A 25,720-nucleotide genomic window follows, 5' to 3' on the forward strand; every position below is an offset into this window, starting at 1 on the left:
ATATGTAATTTGAAGCTGTAAATATGTTTTGAACTATTCATTATGATTTCAACAGAATTTGTGGCATTATTTCTAATTTTAGAATAAATATCAAAGAAAAGTATCCTGACATCTGTTTACCATACTGCTGGTACACTGGAAATGCACCTAGAGTCTGATTCTGCATCCACTGAAGTCAATGACAACATTGCCATTGACTTAATTTGGTACAGGTTCGACCCCATATATAGCAAATCACGTGAACACCTAACAATCTGGTCAGTTGTGAGATCTGTACATTTTAATGGAATGTACAGAAGCTGATGTACACTAACAAACTGTCTTTTGAAACTCATTTCTAGCAGTGCAGTGCAAATATATGAACGTTTGGGATTGTGGCAGTATGTAAGCAACTGAGCCAAATGTTCTGATTGTGCAATTTGGAAATCTCCACTGTCATCCTGAGTTACATTTTGCAATATGTTCTTGATTTGGAGAAGCTCACTGAGCCCAGAATATGATTGTACACTTAAACCTAGGCTTTTGTATGTGAAAATATTTGGATGAGGTATGGGTATTTTTGTTTAAGAAAAACTAATTTGTACTGCTGAGAACCTCATAGACTATTATTAGTCTATATAGCAAAACAAGTATGCTTGATCACTGTTTCATTTAGAGATTTGTAACTGTGCCCATTGCATCCTTAATTAGGAAGCTTATGCTCAGGATCCCAAGGCTGAGTTCATTATCTTTTATATCCTTGCAACCGTTTAGAGTAAAGAACCCTTAGGTAAAATCCAGGGATCTGGAATGGAATTTTCAAACACACCTCAGTTACTTAACAACAACAAAATCTCAAGAACCCGTTCCTTGCTGTTGGAGATCTAGATATCAGACTTCTGAATAACCAGAATCTTATACTGAACCCTGAAGATCTGCATGCTCTCTCACGGAGAAAGATCAGGCATGTTTGCCCTCAATTGTGATTGCTTTCCCACCTATGAGCCCTCCACTGCCATACTGTGTCCCAGATTATGTAAGGCTTTATAGATTAGCCAATATTCTGAACTGCACCTGGAAATGGACAAGTAGCAAATGCAGAGCATAAAGTATTCATTACACACTCAATATGTAACTGATAACCTACTAAAGTGATGCTCCTCTGTGGTCCACACTTTTAACTTCCAGGTGCTTATCAAAGGTAGCTTCAAATAGGACACATTGTATTAATCAAAAAAATCCTGTGGTTGGAAAGGCATGGATCTCTATGACATTGGAGAGGAATGTTCACCACTTCCAGGTCGACTGTAGATAAAAGGCACTTTGTACGCGTCACGTGGCAATCCCAGGAGCAGGCATGGATCTGTATGAGCTCAGAATTGTGAACCACTGGGGCAGAGGTCGGATATATATATTTTTTAAATTTATTAGAGGCTTAAAGAATGTATTTGGGTTTTATCAAGCAGCTGCCTCAGGCTCGACTCGTCTGACACATCTTAAAACAACAGAATTTAAAGTCGGATACATTTATTGTCTTCTCTGCAATAAAATCGGAGTGCATCCCAGATGGCATAGTGCAGGCAAACTACATTTTAGAGTAGTCCATTTACACATCCAGGGTAGAATTTTTAAAGGTGCCTGTGTGACTTAGGAACCCGCATCCAGTTGGAAGTTAATAGGACTTGTGTTCCTAAGTATCTGAGGTGTGTTTGAAAATTCCACTGCAGTTCCCTGGATTTTACCTAAGGGTTCTTTACTCTAAACGGTTCCCAGGATATAAAAGACAACGGACTCAGTCTTGGGATCCTGAGCCTTTAGTGGTTTGGGCGGAATCCTTCCTTTTGTATCACAGTAATATCAAACTAGGAATCATCTCCAAGAAAGTCAGCCTGATGGGAAGGATGTTTAGGAGTGACCTGAAGGAACTGTGGCATCCCTTCTGCTGTGTGTGGAGGGCTGAGAGGCTGAAGAATCTGCATTTGGAAGAAGGGCCCTCTTAAAGGATAGAGGCAAAAATTGCCCAGATCATATCAGCAGGAGGACAGGCTCACTATAGTAGGGCTCACTGCTGCAGGAGCAGCTTGGGGAATCCACACTATAGGCTGGCTGGAGGAGGAAATGTGGCTGCGGCAGGACTTGAGTCTTGAGGGGCTTGCAGTATTCCAGGCAGGGAAGGAAAAGAGTCCCAGCCTTATCTCCATGACAGATTGGAGGGGATGCTACTAGACTACTGGTTGCTGGGGTCTCTACTTGAAGCAAGGATTTATTGGGAGAGCGTATATCTCTGCTGCCTGTTCTCTTCTCCTTTTCCTTTCAGTGTGGCTCTTTCATCCTTCTTGTCTTCCTTGTCTATTGTTGGAGAGTTGGAATAAAAGAAAGACAAAGAAAAATGAGAGAGCTGGATATGAACAATGAGGCAAAATGTCTGTTTCCAGGCCCAAAGAGCGGGGAGGGAGAAAACTGGTATAAAATGCATGGACAAATGCTGACGGATCTTTTGCCCAGTTTCTTGGTGGGCAAAATCATGAAGGAGTTTGTCCTATACGAGCAGTCTCTGTCTATGGGATAGAAGATGAGGGATGTATTATCACCATCTTCAAGCAATTCACAGGGCTGTTCATAATTTACTGCAAAAATTGCAACGATTGCATTATTGGAGATAAAGGCTGCTCAATCTTGCTCTGAATTACCGTAAAAAGAAGGGGAAGTGCTCGGATACAGATCCAGGTACTCAACCAGAAAGAAAAACACAAGTTTTTTTCTTTACATTAAAAGCACTTCTAGCTTGGAAGAGTCAGATTCTCCCACATAGCCAGGTCCCTTACAGAGGTGTTCAGAAGAAGATTTTATCTCATCTCGTGAAGCAGATATAGAAACTAAAACCCTAAAGGTTTTTAACTACACTGAATGGGTTGATAAGTGCATTTTTAAAGCATCTGACCTCTAGTAGCCAGCTGAAAGAATAATTGATTATTTGGTTCGGCCACTCAGCACTTGAAACACCATAAAGAGGCCTCATGTTCATAAAGTGTTGAGCACTCATTCATTGAAAATCAGACCTTTTTAAGAGGTTTCATTTTAGATACAAAAAAAAATGGAGGCACCCAAAATCACTAATCACTTTGAAAATTTAGTCCAGAATATCTAATGTTTAGAAAAAGGTGAAATTTTGGAGATATCCCATCTCCTAGAACTGGAAGGGACCTTGAAAGGTCATCAAGTCCAGCCCCCTGCCTTAACTAGCAGGACCAAGTACTGATTTTTGCCCCAGATCCCTAAGTGGCCCCCTCAAGGATTGAACTCACAACCCTGGGTTTAGCAGGCCAATGCTCAAACCACTGAGCTATCCCTCCCCCCCAGGAGGGGGGAGGGATAGGAATAATAATTTCTCTGTTTCCAAGGCAAGATACCAGTGAAAACATTGCATCTGTCCACTACTCAGTTGAGAAATTTGTGGAAGCTGCATGGCATACACTTGATGTTTAAAGCTTCCTTCTTTAAGCATTTGGAAAAGGTATACAAATTACAGCCAGAAACCTGGGCTAATGTTCCTAAGCTAGTCTCTCCAGTGTCCATTAGTATTCATAATTAATTTCCTTTGCATCATATTTTTCAGAGATTCACTAAGTGGTTGATATAAGTGTACTGTGATTTGATAGTCTATCCGAGTTTGACTATCTATTTATTTTTGTGTCTGGAGCTGCTTTTGGTATGACTTTTCCCAAATGACTGAAGATTAAAAGATATTTACATTGCTACCTAACGTTGTCTGGAAGAAGTGAGAGTGTTAAGTTTGTTGTATGATACTTTGCAAAACTCCTTAAAACTGACTTCAGATTCTACGGTTGTCCATTTTAGCAAGAAGATTAGTTAAGCCTGAGGCCATCTAAGTTGTATCTGTTTGCTTTTTCCAAACAGCCTGCTTCCTTTCAGAAGATGCAGTTTTGTATATTAAGGACATAGCCTACCTGAGCTATTTCTGATGCTAACTTGCCCTAGGAATATGTAAATAAAAATCTTTCAGACTTGATGGTAATCCTCTGGATCCACTGTTGGCAGAAAAGATGTTAATGTTCACTTAGATTGCTTGTAAAATAAAAGGGATTAAGCAGATACTTAAAACAAACACTAATACAAACAACTATAATTATTAAACAATTACAAAAGTACAAAAGTACAGTAGTTGTTTAATCTTTGCTTGGACAAGATGGCAAAGACTGGGCCTTCCTTGTGGAGATTCACAGCAGCAATCGTCATAGGACGAACTGTATTACCATATAGAAACAGCTTTGTCCAATACATATGTCCCTGCTCCCCACCCAGAGTAAAAGCTCAAGACAAAGCACTGATATAAGGAATAATTACCCATTTCAGATTTGTCAATCAGTTCCAAAATTACTTTAATCTGAGATAGTGTGTAAAAGAAGAGACACTGCAGGATAAATGTTTCCAGATACTAAAAAACCTGATATTAGAAGGAAGTAAGAAGTAGATGGATTGGTATTGTAAAACACAAAAGTGCAATTAAAATGTAGATAGAATCATGCTGGATTATTCATCAAATTAGTATTTAGTGTTAAGTATAATATGTGTTAAAGGAGTTAGTTTCCAATAAGGGAGATGAACAGTAAATGATACTTATGAATTTACTGTATCCTTAGCTGTACCTGTGAGGGGACAGCAGACAGGTTAATATACTTTGTAATTTGCAAGATTTGTGTTTCTCCATGTATTAATGTTATGGGTAAAATTTTCAGAAGTGCCTAAGATTTAAGATCCTAAGTCCCATATTCAGAAGTGACAAGAACATAAATCCCACTGAAAGTGACTTTTGAAAATGGGACTTATGTTCCTATGTCTCTTAGGCAATTTTGGAATTTTACCCTATGGCTAGTATATGCTTAACAGATACCATCTATGCCAGGCAACCTTGACTGGTGGTCTGACAACTTGTCTGTCTCCTTTACCCCAGTTGTCCTGGGCTCTGCAACTGTAAGTCTGCCAAACTGTATGGCATCAGCACCCAGATGCCCCAAACAAATCAAAGCTCCAGCGTGCTGCCCACTGTAGAAACACATAAGGAGAAATATGCCTTGAAGAGTTTATACTGTAACGTTGGACAAGTTGCGCTAAGTGGGCATTCTATACAGTTGGAGGGAATGGAGAAAGAGTAACACAGGGATAACAGAGATCGGAACATGTAGTTTGGACTATGGGGGCATGAATAGCAGTGTGCACCCAAAGTGCTGTGGTGTAATTGCCCTATGTGGATGCTCTGGGCATGAATGAAAAGGTTCCGAGTTTGCATTAATGTAGTCCTGTTTGAAGAGGACTATGTTAATGCGAACTAGGAACCTTTTCATTCACGCCCGCAGTGTTCACATGAGGGAGTTACAGTGCAACACTGCTGCCTGCATAGTCCAAACTGCCAGGGGGATGTAAACATAGCGTTTAATAAAACATTGCGAGCACAATCAGCAGGTTTCAGATAATGCTTTATATAATCTTTTAGTAAAATAAAATGAATTATTTGAATAAAAGTGATTAATTTTGCTCAAAGTTTCTCTCTTAAGCAAGAATTAGTAATTGTTCCCTAAATTTTACTGTCAGAACTCTTTTTAAAGTATGCAGTGGGGCTTTTGCATCCATAAAAACATAGAAGGAAGTCCTAGCTTGACAGCTACCTTAATAACTTATAGCTGAAAGAATAAGCTCTTAAATCCATCCGAGTGCTTAACTCATGCTTTTACATAGTTTTTGTCATCAAACTCTACGAACAGGTTTTTTTGTGGTGGATCCTGAAACTGTGGACACTTATGGTGAATAGCTGAAACTAACAAAGTTACTATATTAATAGTTAGAAATTTAAATTAGGCTCTCAATTTATAATGGTAAATGGCTGAGAGTATTTGGGTTTTAAGATGTTAAGCTTGCACTATTGCTCAGTAAGAGATTACCAGACATATTTATTAGCACTGCTTAGAGCTTAAGAAAGCAGTACCTCCAGTCATCACATTACATAATCCAAGATCAGAGCAATGAGCACAACAGTCTTAAAGAAATGTTTTACAGATCAAGACACCCACATATTTCTAACCCCCTGACGGTTAACCGTGGTCATATAATTTTTTTTTTTTTAAATGGCTGTCCTTGTCCACACTCAAGGCAAAGTCATACTTAATTACTCTTGGAAGGATTAGATTTTTATGTGTAAATGTCAGTAAATGTCAATTTCACCATACTTACACAAACTGATGAAAAAAATACTTCAGTACATCAATAATACAATAATAAAAATACATCAATAATAATTATAGAAATTTACAAATAGGCAAAGTAAGAAAAATGCTGCTTGAGAACTTACAAGTGTTTGAGTTAAGGATATTTACTTTGTATATTTTGATGTGATATTTGTTTTGACAGTTATAAAGCTTTGACTTTTTGAATCTCAACATCTCCATAATTTCCCACAACTGTGAAAATTTCAACTGCTAAAAATAAAAAGTGAAACCTATAATTTTGCACAACTATGAAAATTTAAATGGAGAAAAATTAAAAATGCTTAAAAATAAACATCGATATTATCTGTCAAAATTATACAAAAAATGAATTCTACCAAACCTCTACTTAATATTGTTAGAACAAGTGTTCTCACATTTTAATTAGCATGATGCATTTTCCCCATAGAGACAAGCCCCCAGAGGGCAAAATCCTGTCCTTGCCATCTCTGAGGTGCACTGGAGAGAACAACAAATATTTGCCAAGTGGAAGATCCCTGTGAAGTCCTGCCTCAGCAGGGTCAGATGGTCTATGGCAATGCACTCTGTAGCAACCCTCACCCCTGCTCATAAAACGATTAGTGTTCATTTTCCCTCATACCTTATGATGAAGGCAGCATTCACCCTGGCTGTGTGTCCATGTCAGCTTGTACCCATGGGGCCTATCAGCCAGAGCCGGCGCTTCCACTAGGCGACCCTAGGTGGTCGCCTAGGGCGGCAGGATGTGGGGAGCGGCATTTTGCCACCCTCTGCATAATTTTGGCGGCGGGGGGCTTCTTCCGCTCCGGGTCGTCGGCGGAAATTCGGCGGCGGGTCCTTCACTCGCTCCGGGACCCACCACTGAAGTGCCCTGAAGACCTGGAGCGGAAGGACCCCCACCGCCGAGAATGCAGCTTCAGAGGAGGAGCTGCCGCCTAGGATGGCAAAAACCCTGGCGCCACTCTTGCTATCAGCTGCTCTGTCTGGGTGCCCCACCAAGTACTCAGGGTCTTGCTATTCTGCCCAGCTGCTGTATGGGAGTGTTGTGGGTGGCTCTCAAACTCTCAACCTGTCCACACTCAAACCACAATGCACCCATGCAAGAGGCCATGACTTCTCAGTATTTATGAAGCTTTAACAGAGGTTTATTCCCCTGCGAATCTGGGGGAAGGGGGGATCTGACCTGTAAAAGTCTCTCAAGAACCATGAGCCTATTGGCCACATCCTAACTAGATTATAGCATAAACCCCAATCCTTCAGTTTGCCTGAGCTGTACTCTGCACAGGACCCAAGGTGTGTGTGTTAGGGGGTGGAAAGAGCAAAGGTAGCTTTATACCACCACTCACCTCCCCTGTCCCAGGGGCTGCTGGGTTGGTTTGGCTCCTTGATGTAATTTAGAGCAGCCAGCTTTAAATATGCTGCTTGTAAAGGCCTATTTGGGTCTGTTACACTGGACTGTGAATGCCAGATTGTTGGGGATGTTCTGGCTGCATCCCCTCCTACCTCACACACTTGGAAGCTAGGGAGGAGCTCTGCCAGCTCTACATTCACCCACAGTGAGGTAATCCCCAACCACCTATTTAGGGAAACTTTCTGGCCCTTTTGCACCACCCAGGTAGCTCACAGGGGGGGCCTTATTGCAAGGCAGGGTCTGACCCATTGGATCTAGTTTCTGATTTCTTTAAAAGGTGAAACCTTAAATTTAAAAGCCTGATATTAAAAAGGTGACATTTGAGGTTGCAAATTGTTCTTAATAAACTGGAGGTAAACAAAAAATGACTCATTTATCTGCTATGTGAAATTGTAAAACAAATACAGCTGCATAAACATCTCTAAAGAACAATCTTTAAAACTGTAGTGTAGCCAAAACATTTAGAACTAACTTGACTACTTTTCAAACATTTCACCCAGGGAAAGTGTGCATGACAAAGCAGACTCCACTGTATACTTCTGCCTTCTGGAAATTTTGCAGGCACAAATGATTTTCTGTCTGCAAAGCCTTTTGCGTCATATAATGCTGGGAATCTGTCCCCACAAATATACTTGCTTTTCCTTCGATTGACTTGTGTCCTTAGGTGTGAAATAGCACAGTAATTGGTAAACTTTTCTGAATTGTTGACTTTGAAGGTAATGTTGTTGGAGATTGTTGGGATTGAGCCTGTACAGCACAGACAGAGTGTTGCACACCGTAGGTGATGAGCTGGACAGTAGTGAGGGAACCTGTTCCTGCATTATTGAGAGGGCGGCTGAGTAGCTGCCAACTTATTCTTGCCTATTAGGAGGAGTGGGGCCATGGAAAGAGCACATAGCTAAGTGCCTCATTCTCAGTCTCCTCTGTCAGTCTTCTCCATGGTAATTGTGGAGAGACCAGATTTTTGCTCTGAGCTAAGCTTAGGACCAGCCCTCAGGAAGAAATCCCCAGAATTCTCTGCGTCTAGGTGGCATACAAAACAGACTTCGGGGCCCCTTTGTAGCAGAGCTTTCACAGACTTTTAAAAAGAATTTCAACTAAATGTCTCTGTTTCCTCATTGGTTTCAAAGTTTTTCTTCTTAAAACTGTAAACTTAAAAAAAAAAATCTTGACTTTCTGAGGAGGATTTGAAGGATAGCACCTCTCCTCCTGCTTCAGAAATGGTAGGCACAAACAAGGTCCCAGTAACTGAGCTCTCAGCTGGTGTATGGGAAAGGCTATGTGGAGACAGTTCAGCAGGCTGCATTAAAACTTGGCTTCTAGTCAATGTGGTGGTTGAGGCCTATGCAAAGAGAGAGGAAACAACCACATGAAAACTCCCTTCATTGAGACCAAACCAGAATCAGTGGCATGGAACTGGGGCTAAATTTTATTTCAAAGTCCCTCTGCGTCTTCTCTAGGCATGAGACCCCATTCCCCCAGCTTGTAGAGCAAGCAGGATAGTTTCACCTGAGCCTCCTGAATCTTGGCAGAAGGCAAAAGTTCTCCCTGTAGTAGGGTTACCATATTTCAACAATCAAAAAAGAGGACACGGGGTGCCGCCCTAGCCCCACCCCAGACCCGCCCCCTCCCACTTCCCACCCCCCTCAGAATCCCCCTACCCCCTACCTGTCCCCCCCCACCCTAACTGCCCCCAGGATCCCACCCCCTATCTAAGTCTCCCTGCTCCCTGTCCCCTGCCTGCCCCAACTGCTCTCTACACCCCCTTCTCCTGACAGCCCCCCCAGAACCCCCGACCAATCTAACCCCCCCGTTCCCTGTTCCTTGCCTGCCCCAAATGCTCTCTACACCCCCTTCTCCTGACAGCCCCCCCAGAACCCCTGACCAATCTAACCCCCCCGTTCCCTGTCCCTTGCCTGCCCCCCCCCCCAGGCCGAGGGAGAGCTGCGGGCTCCACGTGCAGCCAAACACTGTGGCGCTGCTCTGCGGGGGAGGGGGAGGGACTCTGGCTGCTAGAGGCCCCAGTGGCTGCGAGCGGCTTTCAATCAGGCCCAGCCGTCCAATCAGCAGTGCCGCACTCTGCATGAGGGGAAGGGGGAAATACCGGACATTTCTACCTTATTAGAAATCCCCCCCGGACGGCCATTTAACGCTCAAAAAGCCGGACATATCCGGGGAAACCCGGACGGATGGTAACCCTACCTTGTAGTGAGCAGGATAAAGAAATTCCTGCTCCCAGCCTGGCAAGGTCCACGCTGAGGTGGTTAAGAAGGCCACAAGGTATTTTCCCTTCCCACAAGCTGTTTTACCTGCATGACCTTAGCTGCTACGAAAGGTGCCGAAGAGTCATTTGTCACCAGGAGATCCAGGTCACTCCCCACTTAGCCGAGGCCTCGCAGCAGGGAATATAGAGTGAAGCATTTTAGATCACCTTTCCTGGAAGAGGGACCTACCACCTTTCTCCTTCCAGCCTCCAGGGGTGTGACATGAGGTCATAAAGTGGCTACTCTTTTCCTTTAGGGAGACATGTAGGATATATGCCTGCAGACTGTCCTTTCAATCTCCATGGTAACTCTTCTCCTCACAGGCCCCCCTCCCCTTTCACAGTTTTGGCTCAGGCCTGGTGAAGAATGTTGTTCATGGTCTTAAAACCTCTCATGAGAGAGTCTGCCCTCTAAAGCCTCTAAAGAGAAGGACACATCTCTAGAGTTCGGGTTATGAACAAGATACCTCAGTGTCTTAACTAAGCTTCCCAGAAATAAGCATGAATGGGAGGCCTAACTTTGTAGGTGCTTGTGTTTTTAGAAATTAAAACACAAAACAAATTAAAAAACCCACTTTGCAAAGTTGAAGAACGGTGTAATTCTTCACTTGGTTTATGAGGGTGTGATTGAGACCTACTTGTAGGTAAGGACTAAAAGGTCTTCATTAATCTGCCTAAGATTAAGCCTGCTGCAGCCTTCTTAGTAAAGGACATAGTCATATCAGCCAAGAGAGTACTTCTGTCAAACCCACAGACAGGAGAATAAGATCATCACTCAGGCTAAACTTGGGCTAGGTCTACACTACGGGGGGGAAGCGGGAGGGGCGACCTAAGATATGCAACTTCAACTATGTGAATAGCGTAGCTGAAGTTGCGCATTTTAGGTTGATTTACCTGGCTGTGAGGATGGCGGCGAGTCGACCGCTGCCACGCCGCCGTCGACTCCGCTTCCGCCTCTTGCCGTGGTAGATTTCCGGAGTCGACGGCAGAGCGATCAGGGATCGATTTTATCGCGTCTTCACTAGACGCAATAAGTCGATCCCCAATAGATCGATTGCTACCCGCCGATCCAGCGGGTAGTGAAGACGTGCCCTGGGATACAGTAGCCTGAGAATATTGGCTGTAGTCTCTTATTGTGGAGGTCTGTGCTCAACTGGAAAGCCATTGTGTGCGTGCATTAACACCTGCCCCCCATCCCAACCTTTCCAAAACCCACCATCAAGAATGTGCTTTAAACTCGGCTTCCCTAGCAGCTTTTTCAGTGCATGATGTCTCACCTGATTCTGACTTGCTGTATATTCAGAACTTCCAAAGATGTGTCTCAGGAACAACTGTGGCTCCACTTGATGAAATTGGAATTGTGTGCTAGCATCTAATATCCTTTCAAATATTTTGTTGGTAAGCTCTTTGGGAAGCACTGAGACGAAGCAGTCCCTGGGGCTTTAGAGAAAGGGAAAAGTCTCTCCTTTCTTCCAGTGAGAGAATCTTCAAACTATCTTTTTTCAACAGGTTTTCCCTTTGAGGCTGCTGTCATTCTAGGTCCTAGCATAGAGATTACACAATAGGAGAAGGTCACTGCTGCCTTTCCTGAGAGTTGGAAGACCCCATCTGGGATTCTCTGGAAAACCATCCAACCCCAAGAGCTTCTCTTGGTTTTTTGGTTTCCCATGTTTGGGTAGCCCCCTCTTCTCCCCCTGTCTGAGGGGTGCCTCCCCGTAATCCCTCATCTGGGAGTGAACTGCCTCAGAAAATGGAGGTTGAGCTAATCAGGGAAGGCTATTCAATAGAACCCACTCATTGTCCTACGGACAAGTTTATTCTTTTCCCCACGGTAAATTAAAATAAACCAACACTATCAACAAGACCCTTCATGGCATCAGAAGATGAAGGATGCAGTGATCCATCTCCTAGCTGTGGAACAATGGAATCAATTTGGTGGAGGGACAGATATTTTGGAAAAGGCACAAGATTCTTTGTGGTACAAAGAGAAACAGTGACATGCAGACCACTTTAGATCTCAGGTCTCTCAATGAGTCCATAAGGAGAGTAATCTAGGTGGAAATACTGAAATCAATTATACATTATTTTCCCAAAACTTCAGAATATGAAAATAAACCTCCTGGAGAGATACTAGAGATACATCAGCTTCTGCTATAAGAAGTATTTTCAATAGAGTACTCCGTTTTGGTTTGTAACTTCTACATGGGTATTCATAAATACCATATCATCCCTCCCTTCAAGTGAAAGGAATATCGTTGTCTGGACTGCTTTCTCATCATGTTACACAGAGCCCAGCAGCCATCACTAAAAGCCTTCAGAAACATTACTTTGCGCGAACAAGTGGAAGGGCCAATTATGGCCTTTACAAAACTCTAGTATCTAAGTTATTGTCCAAAACAATAGTTATTTCAAAAGAGAGAGGGAGGAAGATAGTGTCTGATTTGCAAACCTGAGCACACCCTTGTTGTCAGATGCTACTGGTGTGGGGCTTCTGCTTTCTCCTGTTGATATCACTCGGCTGCGTGCGTGTGTTCCCTCTGTGTGCGGCCCCAGCTCTGCGCAGATAGCTGACACAGCAAACCTGACGAGAACCCCCAATAACCACAGAGTCTAGTAAGGTACAAAGGCACCTCGGCCAGGTTTATTGCGACACAATTGCAGTTCCCTGTAGATTACTTAGTCTACTGGGCATACTACTAATAGATGCCTCTTGGCAAGGATCCGGCTCAGTGGTGGGACTTTCCACTGCCCCCGTGGCCGGACAAAGACACCACCCCAGGGATACATTCTTACACACTGGTACAAACAAGTTACACATCACTCCTGACGTATTAAGGTGCAACCCCTTCACGTAGTAAGGTGCCGCCTCGCACCTTGTACATGTTGGTTCGATCAAAACAACTCTGTCCATCATTTTACCCTTTTGCCCCTGTCATTGGGATGGGTCGGCCTGTTCCATGTTATCTGTGGAATGTTCCAGTATAGTGTTTGTTCTGATATCTGGTGTCCAGTACCTTTTAGGTATGTCTCTTTTTGCAACATCAGCCCTTTCCTTGCCAGCTTCTGTGAGCAGGGCCTGCCTCTGGCTGACAGCTTAACTTTGCTTTATGTTAGCAAAGTCCTGACCATTACTTTAGTTCAGGCCTTAGGCCTCATACCAGGCCTCTGATACCAAGGTTTATCTCTCAGGGCCTCCTCTTACTACAACCCTCTCCTCAGAGAAAATCTCTGAATTGACTCCTGAGCTAGTTGGTCTCATATGTATACCCAGCACAGTTCTTGTTTCACTTCTAGTGAGCAACTGCAGCAAATCAGTATACATAGATCTTGGTTCAGTTCAGTACTAGCATCTCTTGGTGAATTCATTCTTACTATTACTTAACAGCTGTGTGGTATTAGGTCCAGAGACACATAGAAGCAAAGTATAGATACCAGACTCCATGTAGGGGGAACATATCTTATTTGTTCTTGGAGGGTTGGGATGTATAGCGTGTACCTGCCTGCTAAGAAGGCAGAAAACCTTCAGGACTGCTGAGAGAAGTAGTCTAGTTCATATCCTATGCAGAAGCTGTTGCTGTACTCCTCAAGATTCTACACCAAGAAGGAAAGTCATGGTCGATTGGCTCAGGAAGACAAGCTTAGAACCTTTCGGTGCATCACAGGCCGGGTTGGAAGCCTACTGATGAACCTATTTGCATGCTAAAACCAAAATAGGTACTACAGGAAGAAGAGACACTCAAAAGCAGAGGCTATGGTTCCCTTATCTCAGAGGAGTGAAGTTCTAGAACAGGCTTCAAGACTGAGATTGTTAAGTTTATGGAGACAGTGGTATGATGAGACTGCCTACAATAGCATGTAGCTGATCTGTGACTGCTAGCAGCAAATATCTCCAGTGGCTGGTGATGGGGCACTAGCTGGTGTCAGAGAAAAAGAGAGTTCTCACTCTCAGGTTGGGTGCAGCAAGTCAAATACTTTATTTTCTCTAGCAATTGTGTGGAGGGAGAGAGCAGAACAAGTCTCTCTCCAGGTAAACAATTACAGCAAGCATTTATACCTTTGTTACATACAATAATGGGCGACAGCTGCATTTTGTTTATACATATGTCCTCCTGATATCTTATTTTCCTCAACAATTTAGACTATAGTCTACATTCCATACTTATCTAATACAAGGTCACAACAACTTCTCATACAGTTCTTTCCCACTCGCCTCACATAATCCTTGCTTCTACAAATCTCGCGTTATTAGGGTTACAGTTAGCCTGACTCTTGCTCACACAAGGGGACTGTTTGAATATGAAATCCCCTTCAAATCCCTGTCAGTTCTTTCTCTACTTCCACACTGGGGAAGGCTCTGAGTTACTACAGATAATTCTTTCCCAGATGTCTGGATGGTGGGTCTTGCCCACATGCTCAGGGTCTAACTGATCGCCATATTTGGGGTTGGGAATGAATTTTCCCCCAGTTAGGTTGGCAGAGACCCTTTCGGGTTTTTGCCTTCCTCTGCAGCATGGGGGCACAGGTCACTTGCAGGTTTAAACTAGTGTAAATGGTGGATTCTCTGTAACTTGCAGTCTTTAAATCATGATTTGAGCACTTCAGTAACTCTGCCAGAGACTGTGGGTCTATTACAGAAGTGGATGAGTGAGGTTCAGTGACCTGTAACGTGCAGGAGATCGGACTAGATAAATGATCGTGATGGTCCCTTCTGACCTTAAAGTCTATGATCTATAAGTCTATGCCATCCCCACTCTACCCCCCTACTGAGAGTAATGATTTTAAAGAAGTTTGTGAAGGAACAGACCTTGGCAATCATAATCACCTTCCCATTAACCTTCAGGTCTTGGTTCATAGACCTGATTTAGATGTAACTGGAATCTCCTCTCAGATTGGTTCCTATCCTGAACCAATATCCAGCATATTATAACCCATCGTCTGGGAAGCTGAAAGGAAAGAATTACAGTCACTCATTCTAAGAAGGTGAATAAACACCCTCCTAGCCACTTGGAGGAAATTCTCAAATGATGTCTATGTCTCACTTGAGGTTTAGATGTTGGTGTTATAAGGGGTATACATCAGAGCAAAGTCAGATGAAGCAAAGAATGTTCTGGTGTTGTTACAAGATGGCCTGACCATGGGGTTCAAGGCCAACATATTTTGGAAAGACAGGTCACTGACTGCAGGAATGTTGCACTGTAATAAACCCATGAGAATCTCTCATCACCGTCACATAACAGATCTCTGAGGACCATTACTCTTATCAGTCCTCTGGCAATATGCAGATTCTGGTCTTGATCTGTGTGCTACAAGTCCTAATAAAACCACTTTTCAGCTTCACAGTTGGTAGGTCTCTTCCTCTTCTCAATGAAAGCATTTTGCCTACTGCATTGCCACCTTCTTGTCCAAGGGGGTTTTGGAGCTTGGCATGCTCTCAATGAAACCCCAGTTACATGTTCTGCCAAAGGCAGTAGTCCTGTGAACTAACCAGGCATCCATCCCCAAGACCACACCAATCTTTTGCATTTAATAGGAAGTGGTATTGTTGCCTTTCTGATTGAATACAAACATCCTGAGGAAGTAGAAATGCATAAGTTAGATGTGAACAGAGCCTACAGAGGAATAAAGGTATATATAGCAAAGGCATTCAAAGCATCAGGTACAGCTCTCATTACTATGCACTTTGAAAAAAGCAGCAATTTTGTGGGCAGAGAGATTACACATCTTGTGAGAAGGAGAGTCCTTAAGGCTACTGGAGGGTCATCTGATCACAATTGTTCCAACACTCTAGGGCTGACATCCTCACCCATGCTGATGCAGTGTTTGGTAGAAGGGTGTTACTGAATGGGATGCTCCACCAATCTTGGAAGTTTCTTCTCAGTTCTGTATGGGTAAATTGAATCCTCCCTTCCTTACTACGGATGATTTGCTGCTTTCTGCATCCCGTTGTGAAGAGTGTCTGACATGGAGGGGAGTGAGAAAGGGAAAATTCTGCCTTATCTGTGAATTTTTGTCCTAGGACCCTTTATGGGAGATAGTCTGACCCTCACTCAGAGGATTGTACTATGTCCAGGGTTGCACCCTCCTCCCTTCTGCCTATTGCTCACTTGTTAAGTAGTTTGAAAGGAAAGGGGGTTCCTCTACCAAATCCCTCAATTTCATGTCAAGGCTGACATGTTGAGCCAAATAATAATTTTAAACTTTTACATAATTTAGTATTTGGAAGTTATGAGTCTGGAGAGTTCTTCCTGAGGGCTGGTCCTAAGCCTAGACTCAGAGCAAGGTCTGGCCTGCCTCTGGTTTCCAGGGAGACTGGGAACACCCCAATGTGAAATCTATCTGACACGGAGCATCTTAGAATGAAAATTCAGAGGTAAGACAGAATTTTCCCGTTTGCGTGCTGAGGATCACACTCTGACACTCCCCAGGGGTGCCCAGGGTTTTGAGGCACCTCAGCACCACCTGCCCTTAGCATGAGGGCATCTTGTCTGTGCCTGCTGTGGCTAGGGTGACCAGATGTCCCGATTTTATAGGGACAGTCCTGATTTTGGGGTCTTTTTCTTATATCAGCTCCTATTACTCCCCACCCAGTCCCGATTTTTCACACTTGCTGTCTGGTCACCCTAGCTGTGCCTCAGCTCCCTGAAACCACCAGCCTGTGGTGGCTTCTGCAGTGCTCTCTCTCTCTCTCTGGGCAGGTTAGTGAAAGGCACACATCAACTCCCGAGCCCTCCGAGCATTCCTGGTAGTGTCCAGCCCCTTGTCCACGGGACACTCACAGTATTACCTGGCCCACTGTTCACAAAGGAACAGTATGCAGCAGCTCATTAGATTCAACTCAACCACTTTGCTTAACACCACAGCACTTTGACATATTCAGTATGAAAACAAGGATAAGTTTATTGTCAAAGCACAAAGATTCAAGTGGTAGCAAGTAAGAACACTGGAAACAAACAGTTACATGTAAAACAAAATCATAACATGCTTCCTGGAGACAAACCTTAACTAACAGGTTTACCTCCTGTCTAAAGAAGCTATCTCACCTGCAGTTACTAGCCAACATTTTCATCCAAGCTTATTTGAAGCCCCTCTTTCATTAAGAGAACGTGCTGTCTGTTTATTTCCTAGATGAAGGATTATAGGGTCTTTTTTTGTACTTTAGAGTCCCACAACCTTTGATGTGCACTTCAAGATAGGGTTCTGTCCCCAGCTGTTTGCTTCTTCTTGTTGCTTGTCTTTCTTTGAAGTTCTTACAACCTTCCATTAGCATTCTGTTCAGACTGGTGGGAGGGGACCCATTCTGAACTATACAATACTTAATTTACATGTAAACAGATACCTAGATAAACTTTGCTTGTCTGACAGCAAACTTGTTTTTCACCTTTGCTGGTGGCCAGTCCCTAGACACAGAGTTTAAGAACATAATTTTCTGAGTGTGTAGATGATTCCTTGCACAACATTTTGCAATTATATTGATGATCAGTATGACACTGATTTTTATTTGAGACGTCACATGACACACTTTGGTGAACTAGAATGTACATGCCAGACCCAAGAGATCCCTGTAACCTTTGTGCACCCTCTTGCTAGTTGGTATTAAAAGGTTGGTGGGTCACATACACTTAATGCAGTAACTCCTGAGATATGCCCATTTTCCACCTAAGACCCACCCTCCTTTTTTTTTAAACTTTGTGCTCTGAAGACCAAGGGAGTAGGCCTATCAGGACTTTAATCTTCTATGCAGTTTGGAGAGGACTAGGTGTATGGGATGAAATTTACCCTTGTGAAATGGACCAGCACAAGATCTATGAACCACTTAATTACTCAGAATAGCACTAAAGTGGGACTTAAGAGCTGCATAGGCCTTTTGCTGGCCCGTTGCACAGTGATGTATTTCACCCTTACTGATGTATAGATTTATAGATTTTTAAGGCCAAAAGGGACCACTATGACCATCTAGTCGTACCTTCCACACAAGACATGGAATTTCACCCATTAAGTTCTGCATCGAGTCCATAACATCTGGTTGAGGTGGACCATACCTTTTAGAAAGCCATACAGTCTTGTGCATATGTGTAATCTCCTCTCACATATGCACTGGAGTACACTCACATTATACAATGTAGAAGCACTTGAAGATCCAGGCCTGCATGTGTACCATACTAAAGATAAATAACACACCAATTTTACAGAACTGTGAGATGAAAACATTTCCAGTATTTTATCTGTAAATTCTTCCCCCCCCCCCCCCGAGCTGGCCTGAAAAAGGCAGTTTTTGCTGAACCCTTAGTATTTTTTTCCGTTGCTTTATAGATGCTTGAATAAATAATATAGAAATTAAGCTGGTGTGTAAGAGACTGTTATTTGTAACTTGATGATTAATGTGTTCCTCAGTAAAAACAAAAAATTCAACAACAAAATCATACCCCTCTGAAACCTCTTATCACTCTTCTCATATTTGTTCCAAAAGCCAGCAGGCATGATTCTTGCTGGCAGCTTGTCAACATTCTCAAACTGATGACTGCCCACTATGTAAGGCCCCTGTGGAATTCACAGTTGGCTCTCCATTTGCAATCTGCACAACCTGCTGCCAGGAAAGCTGACAATGATATGCGAGTTTGCAAGACCCAATAGTAATATAAAATATTACTTAGGGCTGGTCCTGCTTTGAGCAGGGGGTCGGACTAGGTGACCTCCTGAGGTCTCTTCCAACCCTGATATTCTATGATTCTATTATAATGTAGGCAAAACAAAGTAGTGCATCTGTGGGCAATGGCTTTCACAGTACTTGATGGATAGGTGAACTACAGCAAATCTCTTGGGTTGCTTGTGATTCCCTTTTTCTTTTTTCAAGGTTGTGTATGGGGATGTTTTTTCATTGCGTGCAATGAAGACTGTTCTTATAGAACTATATAAAACTGCAGTGAAATCTGTTGGAGGGAGCAAATGGGAAGGGAATCTCAGTGCAGATTTTATGTTGGCAGAGTGAGCTGCAGTGCCCATTACAAACTCCATAGATCCCCAAAGGTCAGGTCCATCCACATCAGCAGAAGCTCCCCTGTATTTCCCCTGTCTTCCTAGTAGTACACTTACAATACTGCTGTACTACCAAGGATTCTTCCTGACCGTAACTGCCCATGACCACTGCTTAAATTTCATTCCCCAACAGAGATGGGGCTCAGTAGGAAAGTTAATACACTCCCAAGCTGCATTTCCCTTTCCAGCTAATCTCTGTGGGATCAGTGTGGGGATGATGTGTGTCCATACAGTCCAGCTTCCACCCTATAGTCACTCCCTGCCCAGAAGGCAAAGTGCCATCTGCAGGGTGTAGAGAGTGAGGGGGTTGCTGCTAGAGAAGTGACTCCTGCACCTCCCACCCCCTCAATGTGAAAGTGGGGAGATCCATGTATGGATCATGGGGGCACAGTCTGGCCATAGACATTAAGTTGACAAGCTCTGTCGGGTTATGAACACCAGCACTCTAAAAAAGGCGGAATTATGCTGCTGGAAACTTACATTTTCTCTGTTTTGAAATAGTGAACCATGCAATTAGATAACATGTAAACTTGGCATATCCAAGCTTAGGATTTTATTATTGTTTAAAGGGAGCTGGCCTGGTTCTGCCCTTAGATACATATGCATGCAGTGACTTCAGTGGAAGCTGCATGTGTGTATGGAAGGTAGTGTTTTCAGCCTGGGGACAAGTCTCTGGGGGTGGGAGGGCACTAGACTAGTCCATGAAAAGTGAAGCAGTGGAAGTGTGGAAAGCTGCATGAAGTTGGATTCACTCTGATTGCTCTCTGCAAACATGCTTCTGTGGGTAAAGTGGTGGGCAGCTTCCTGAAATCTACCTAGCCTTTCTGCTCCTGCAGCAGCCTCAAATACACCTGCTCATAACAGCAACTCAGCCAGGAAGGCGCTCATCAGCACAAGCATTTGTGTCCACCTTCATGATATGCAGCATGGCTGCAAGATCCCATGCCCCAGCCCCACAGAACCACCAATGAATGGCCTTTGCCCTGAGCAGCAAGTATCCACAGTGAGCTACTAGGAGAGTGTAGCCAAAAAGGAGAGGAGGAAAAAACAGAGAGAATGGACAGAAAATAGGAGAGACAGCAATTATGCCTGAGCATGAAGTGAGGGGCTACCAGGTGAGGAGTGCCCATCCACCAACCAATCAAAACAGGGCATCAAAAAAAAAAATCATAAAAGCTGGGAACCACTGATTTAAGTTACAACTGGGATCGTTGTGTTATGTTCAATAGCTCAATGAATGTTTCTGTGAAATGTTGCTTGGAATATCTAAATGTACTATAAGAATGGTAGCTAAACAACCATACAGTGCAAGGATGTAATACCATCTATGTTCTCTGGTGAAATGATAAACTGAGAGCAGAGCTCTGCTGATTTGTCTGTCATTAGAAGTCCAAGCTAGAATTTTAGATTAGGCTGTTATATGTTCATTGTATATTTGCAATAGGAGAGACAATGTTTCTGTTTAAAAAAAAAAGTTACATTTCATGTTACCAAAACTGTATAACTAGCACAGCAAAGGTGATTGGACTAAATGATGTCATGTAAATCATACAATTTACTCGTTGTTTTCTTTGTAACAATTTTTCACAGAGACATGTTCTTTGATGCAAATTGGTTTTTCATAACACTCCATGGTTATCGCAAAAATAAAACAGTATTTGTAGAAAAGTCTGGATATAGTAAGGTGCTATACTGGGTTGAGATCAAACATGCTGTAAATGATAGCGTCTATAGGGAACCAGAGCATTCCATTTGCGGTGACTTTAGTATTTGAATCAACTCTCTGAAAAATAAACCTGGTATTTAACAAGTTCCTTTTCTTAAAGTGTTGGAAGCATTACCGATTTCATTATTCACATAGATATCAAATAAAAAGAATTATCCAGGATTTCCAAAAAAGCATTCGCATTCATTGTTTTTCTGTTGTAAGGGGACATGTTATTCGTCAGAAAAAGGGTATTACTGGCCACAGCTCCAGAATTAAGGCTGAGTTGAGTTTTGTACTTAAAGCAGGTATAAAAATAAGACTCCAAGGTCAGAGCCTAAATAAGAACTCGTAATACTCTGAAATAAAATGCTTTTGTCTTTTCATCTTTTCAGCTGCCCGTGAAGGGAACAGTTAGGGCCAGAGTATCCGAATCCATTCCAATATGAGGCGTAGAGCTGTTGTAGGGTATTGGTTACTAGTGCTGCAGAACATTGTTTTAAATTTTTTTTATTTTTTCCATTTTGTCACAGGATCAAAAAAATTCTGAAGATGAAGAGACTGATAATGAAGAAGAAGAAGAAGAAGAAATAACAGACAAAGAAGAGGAGGAGGAAGAGGAGGGAGGCAGCAATGATGATGGGAAAGTGCATGAAAAAGAGGAACATGACAGTAAAACACCTGAGGGAGAAGGAAGCAATAACACCACTTCAGAAACTCCAGAGGTGAAGCACTTCTTTTAAATTGTTGTATGGCGAAGGAATTAACTGTATAATTTCTTATAACATGCATGCTGTTAAATTCCTGCGCTCAGCATTGAAAACTTACCCCCTATGTTTGAGTCCAAATTCGTTTTTCCTTCGTATGTGGTTTTAATAGCAATAGGGGTGCAGTTATAATTCAGTTATTTTATTTTGTAGCCAAAAGAAATATTCTGGAATGCTTTGTCTAAATAAATATATTTCCTATTTTTTTAAGATTAGCTACTTAGATGAACAGGCATGTTATTTTTTTTTTATCTTATTTCATCTTTTACCAATTAAGTAAGACCTACAATGGTACTATATTTTTTCAGGAATTATACTAATATAATAATGCATTATTTAAAAAAAATACAATGAATTTCACACGCTGCAGTTAAATATAGTTTTTTAAAGGCCTTGAAAGTACAGTATACAGATTTAATTATTTTATGTATTATTTATAGGAAGAGAAGACCCCTCAAGAAGAGAAAATACTTCAGCAAGGTACAAAAACCTTCCATTCAGAATCTAACCATTACAGCTCTTCTAAATACAAACTACACATTTTACGTGGCAACATTTATATATGTATCTAGGTTATATAAATGTTAAATGATGCAGACACTTTGTAAGACATACAAAGCAATGCTGTAAAGCCAGCAACACAGCAAAGTTACCAGTTTTATTTGCCTCCAAGAAAGAAATCTTTTTTTCCCCAAGATATTTTCAGGTGTGTAGTAGGGGAAGCTTATCATAGTGGCATGCTCCTTGCAGGAATATTCTGTATTTTTTTACATGCTTGTTGCCACAGGCAGACTATTAAAGGAGAAATCATTGAAGTTCTAGCTCACAGGTGGCAAACTGATTGTAGTGGCCGGTATCTGTGCTGACTGTTTGGCACAGGAAACTTGTTGCCATGTGTTTCCTTGCCTCACCTTGGGGGAATCTGTGTCAGACAGACAGATATCTTCTCCTCACCCCCTTAGCTGACTAGAAGGGAAAGAGCACTAGAGAGCTTTGCACACTGCCTTCTTCAGGTTTCCATCTAGTAACTAGTATGCATGAAACTGTATGGGGAATACTCAGAAACAAAGGAAGAAATGAAACCATCTATATGGTTATGAAAACTGTAGGGTCTGATTAGCTGCTTGTCTTCATTACCTCACTAGGGAAAAAGACAGGCTGCCAGTCATGGATTAATTAAAATGTTATTTCAAAATTCTTGAAAAGATTATGGGTAATATTTTCAAAAGCACCTGAATGACCTAGGAATCTAAGTTCCACTTTCAAGAGTAAAATTTTTTTTTTGCACTCGTAAGTGTAGCATACCATCAGTTTCCTTATCTGAGGGGAGTTATTCCACTCCTACTGTCTGTTGAAATAGTAACTGAACTCTGCCAATTTTAAATCTGCAAGAGAGGCATTATTGAAGCCAAATCTATTAGTTGTGCAGTGTCCTGGTCCAACTACAGGGAACTGATTGCAGAGATAGCAGTTAGGACTGGGGGGTTGCTGCATTGTTGTAATTGTTCAGCTGGAAAAAAGCAACAGGGAGAAAATTACAGTTCCAGTCAACATTTTGCACATCTCTGGGAATTCTGGGAAATTCCACTTGCAGTGGTGCCCACCTCCACTTTACAGTAGTAGTGAAGAGAGAGTCCACGAGTATAATGTGACAGGTTCCCCGAGGTACAGCCTGGAAGTGGGGTACCGCTAAGCTCTCTGTCTTACCAACGTGGGCTCCCTCTCACACCATGATTATGTGACAAGCTGCAAACCCCTCCAGGTCCTGCACTCACACAAACATTCACAGGCAGGGACACATACAGGTGAGTTACATGAATGCTTTCACCAGCCACTCACAATAGAGAGGCTCCAGCCAATTCCCCCCAGCTCCTCAGCCTAGGACCCCAGAGTTGTACCGTCTTGCCCTGGTCAGAAGCCTGACAAGTGTACGTTTATTACCCAGTCCCTCAATGTGGAAAGGACAACACACCTGTTCCTGAGCAGATTTCCCTTTACACTTCAAACAACACACTGTTTAGGTAAAAACTATAAAACAGATTTATTAACCACAGAAAGATAGATTTTAAGTGATTATAAGTAATACTGTACAGAGCAAAGTTGGTTATTTAAGAAATAAAACAAATTTGCAATCTGAGTTCTATTAACTAGACAGGATTTCTAGCAGTGTCTCACCCTAATAGTACAAGCAGTTTACAGATCTTCCATACATAGGTTGGAACGCCTTTCCAGCCTGGGACAACCCTCCCCCATTCAAAGTCTTTTTCCTCCCGACCTCCTTCCAGGTGTTGGAGTTGTGGGGGAATGAAGCCAAATGATGATGTCGCTTCCCCCTTTTATAGCTTCTTCCAGCTTGCTGGAAAGATCCTCTGCTGTGATGGGAGTTAAACAGACTCCATTGTGTATATGCCATCTCAGTGAGGTTCCATTGTATAGTTCCTGGGGTAATCCTTAAAAGTACATGTATTCCCCTTAATGGACCATCAACACCATCTGGCTTCTTCATTGTTGTACCTGAAAGGCTGCTTGTGGGTGTTCCCAACCTCACAACATATTTCAGTAGCACATACATAGTAAACTTCATAACTTCACATACGATGATAGCACAAACAATGCAACAGGATATTAATGCTCAGCAGATCAGGACTTTTAAAATGATACCCCACAAGGCATACTTTGTGTAAAGCACATCATAATTCTATCACCATGGTATATAGGGGGTGCTAGAGTGTTGCTCTGGGGTACAGATGTCCCAGGCTCAAAGTAACCCTATCCTTCCCTATTCATACACAGTGGACAAGGATAAAATAAAATATCTACTAAAGCACGATACCTTGTGTGGAGGGATCCTTATTTCCTGATTGCTTAGCATCATCTTTGAATCATCAGGCTCCCCTTCCAGCTGATTCTCAGGCTCCAGGGCACACTCCTTTAAGTTCTTGGTGCGTGTGCTGTTCTCACCTTCCTGGCAGACGTTAATAAACCAAGAAACTGACTTAATGGGTATACCTAATCAGGTGAAATCCTAGCCCCATTGAAGTCAATGGCAAAACTCCCATTGACTTCAGTGGGGCCAGGATTTCACCCTACGTCTTCAAGAAAGGGGCAGACAATGCTGCAGCATTCCAGGTGCACTTTTCCTGCACCTTATTGTAACCAGACCACCCGCCCCTTCATCACCAGCCCCTAGCATTGCACGGCATTGAGCAAAAAGGCCAATTCATAAGCCTTTTCACCACTTGGATGTAGCCCACTGTAAGTAAGAATCTATTTTCCTACCATCACCACTGAAAGGGATAACCATCTCAGATGAAATTTGGAATTGTGGGATAGTATGCAGCAACGTTGATATAGTGAGCCTAAAGCTTTCTTACAGGTTTGAGAACATCAGGGAAGATTATGCTGTCCTTTGGAAAGATACTGGAATGTACATGTTGGAATGCAAAAAGGCGAGCCTTTTTTTTTTTTTCAACTTCTGGAATAAAAAATGATTACTGCCTTGATGGAAATCAGTGATGCGTCATAAAGTAACACATCACTCCATCTAATTACAAAGAAGCTAGGGCATCTCTGTCCAATATTGTGGACAATAGGTAGCCCAGAACAGAACTTTAAATATTTTCCCAACCCCCAATAAATCTGGGGTTCTTTGATTCTAGCAGGAGGATTTATATCATTAAGGCTGGCACTAGAGGGCAATTTGGACATATGAAAATCGAGATGAATTCTGTCCCTTTCTGTATTGTTGATACAGAACAAAGACTCATGCTGAAATACAACTCTTGCACCAGGAGTCACTCTCTGCTGGTTAGGATATGTTTTCTAAATTCATGTGCAATACACTCTGTCTTCTGTTAACCATACGCAGTTGTAGGTGGATTAGTCAAAATATTTTACATATTTGCCAATGCCCTCAGTATTAATTCTGCTTTTGAAAATCAAATATCTGGGGTATGGTAAACAAATATAAATAGAAATGAGAAAAATTAAAACAGAATTGTTCAGGTTTGGCTGGGCATCAAGTTGAACTGAATATTTTATTCTGTCTGTTCCATTTTAGATGCAGAACTAATTTGTGTGTCTGAGTGTTAAAAATAATTAAAAGCACAGATCTCTTTTTGCAGCTGTGAAAAAAAGATTAATATAATGTTTTGTGTTGTTTTAGAGAGAGAAAATACCCCCAACACTCATCCTGATAACAATTCTTCAAGGGCAATTTTGGAAAGTGGTGATGATAGAATATCTGGAGGAATACTTGGAAGGACTAAAAAGGTAAACCACCTGAGTTTTCAGTTCTGTGTAATA

The 25,720-nt window shown here is 42.3% G+C and overlaps 2 protein-coding genes across 2 annotated transcripts in view; one reads left to right on the forward strand and one right to left on the reverse strand.

Moving 5' to 3' along the window:
* Positions 1 to 25,720, reverse strand: part of LOC135978000 (uncharacterized) — a 1,156,726-nt gene that overhangs the window by 928,913 nt on the left and 202,093 nt on the right. The window lies entirely within an intron of this gene.
* The window catches only part of RPGR (retinitis pigmentosa GTPase regulator), a 95,654-nt gene that overhangs the window by 63,021 nt on the left and 6,913 nt on the right, over positions 1 to 25,720 (forward strand). Inside the window, exons 14-16 of the mRNA XM_024110833.3 lie at positions 21,182 to 21,373; positions 21,856 to 21,895; positions 25,581 to 25,687. Of these exons, the coding sequence (XP_023966601.2) occupies positions 21,182 to 21,373; positions 21,856 to 21,895; positions 25,581 to 25,687 (339 nt within the window). The remainder of the gene's footprint in view (positions 1 to 21,181; positions 21,374 to 21,855; positions 21,896 to 25,580; positions 25,688 to 25,720) is intronic.

Source organism: Chrysemys picta, chromosome 1, assembly GCF_011386835.1.
Source record: "Chrysemys picta bellii isolate R12L10 chromosome 1, ASM1138683v2, whole genome shotgun sequence".
NCBI classification, from domain to species: domain Eukaryota; kingdom Metazoa; phylum Chordata; order Testudines; family Emydidae; genus Chrysemys; species Chrysemys picta.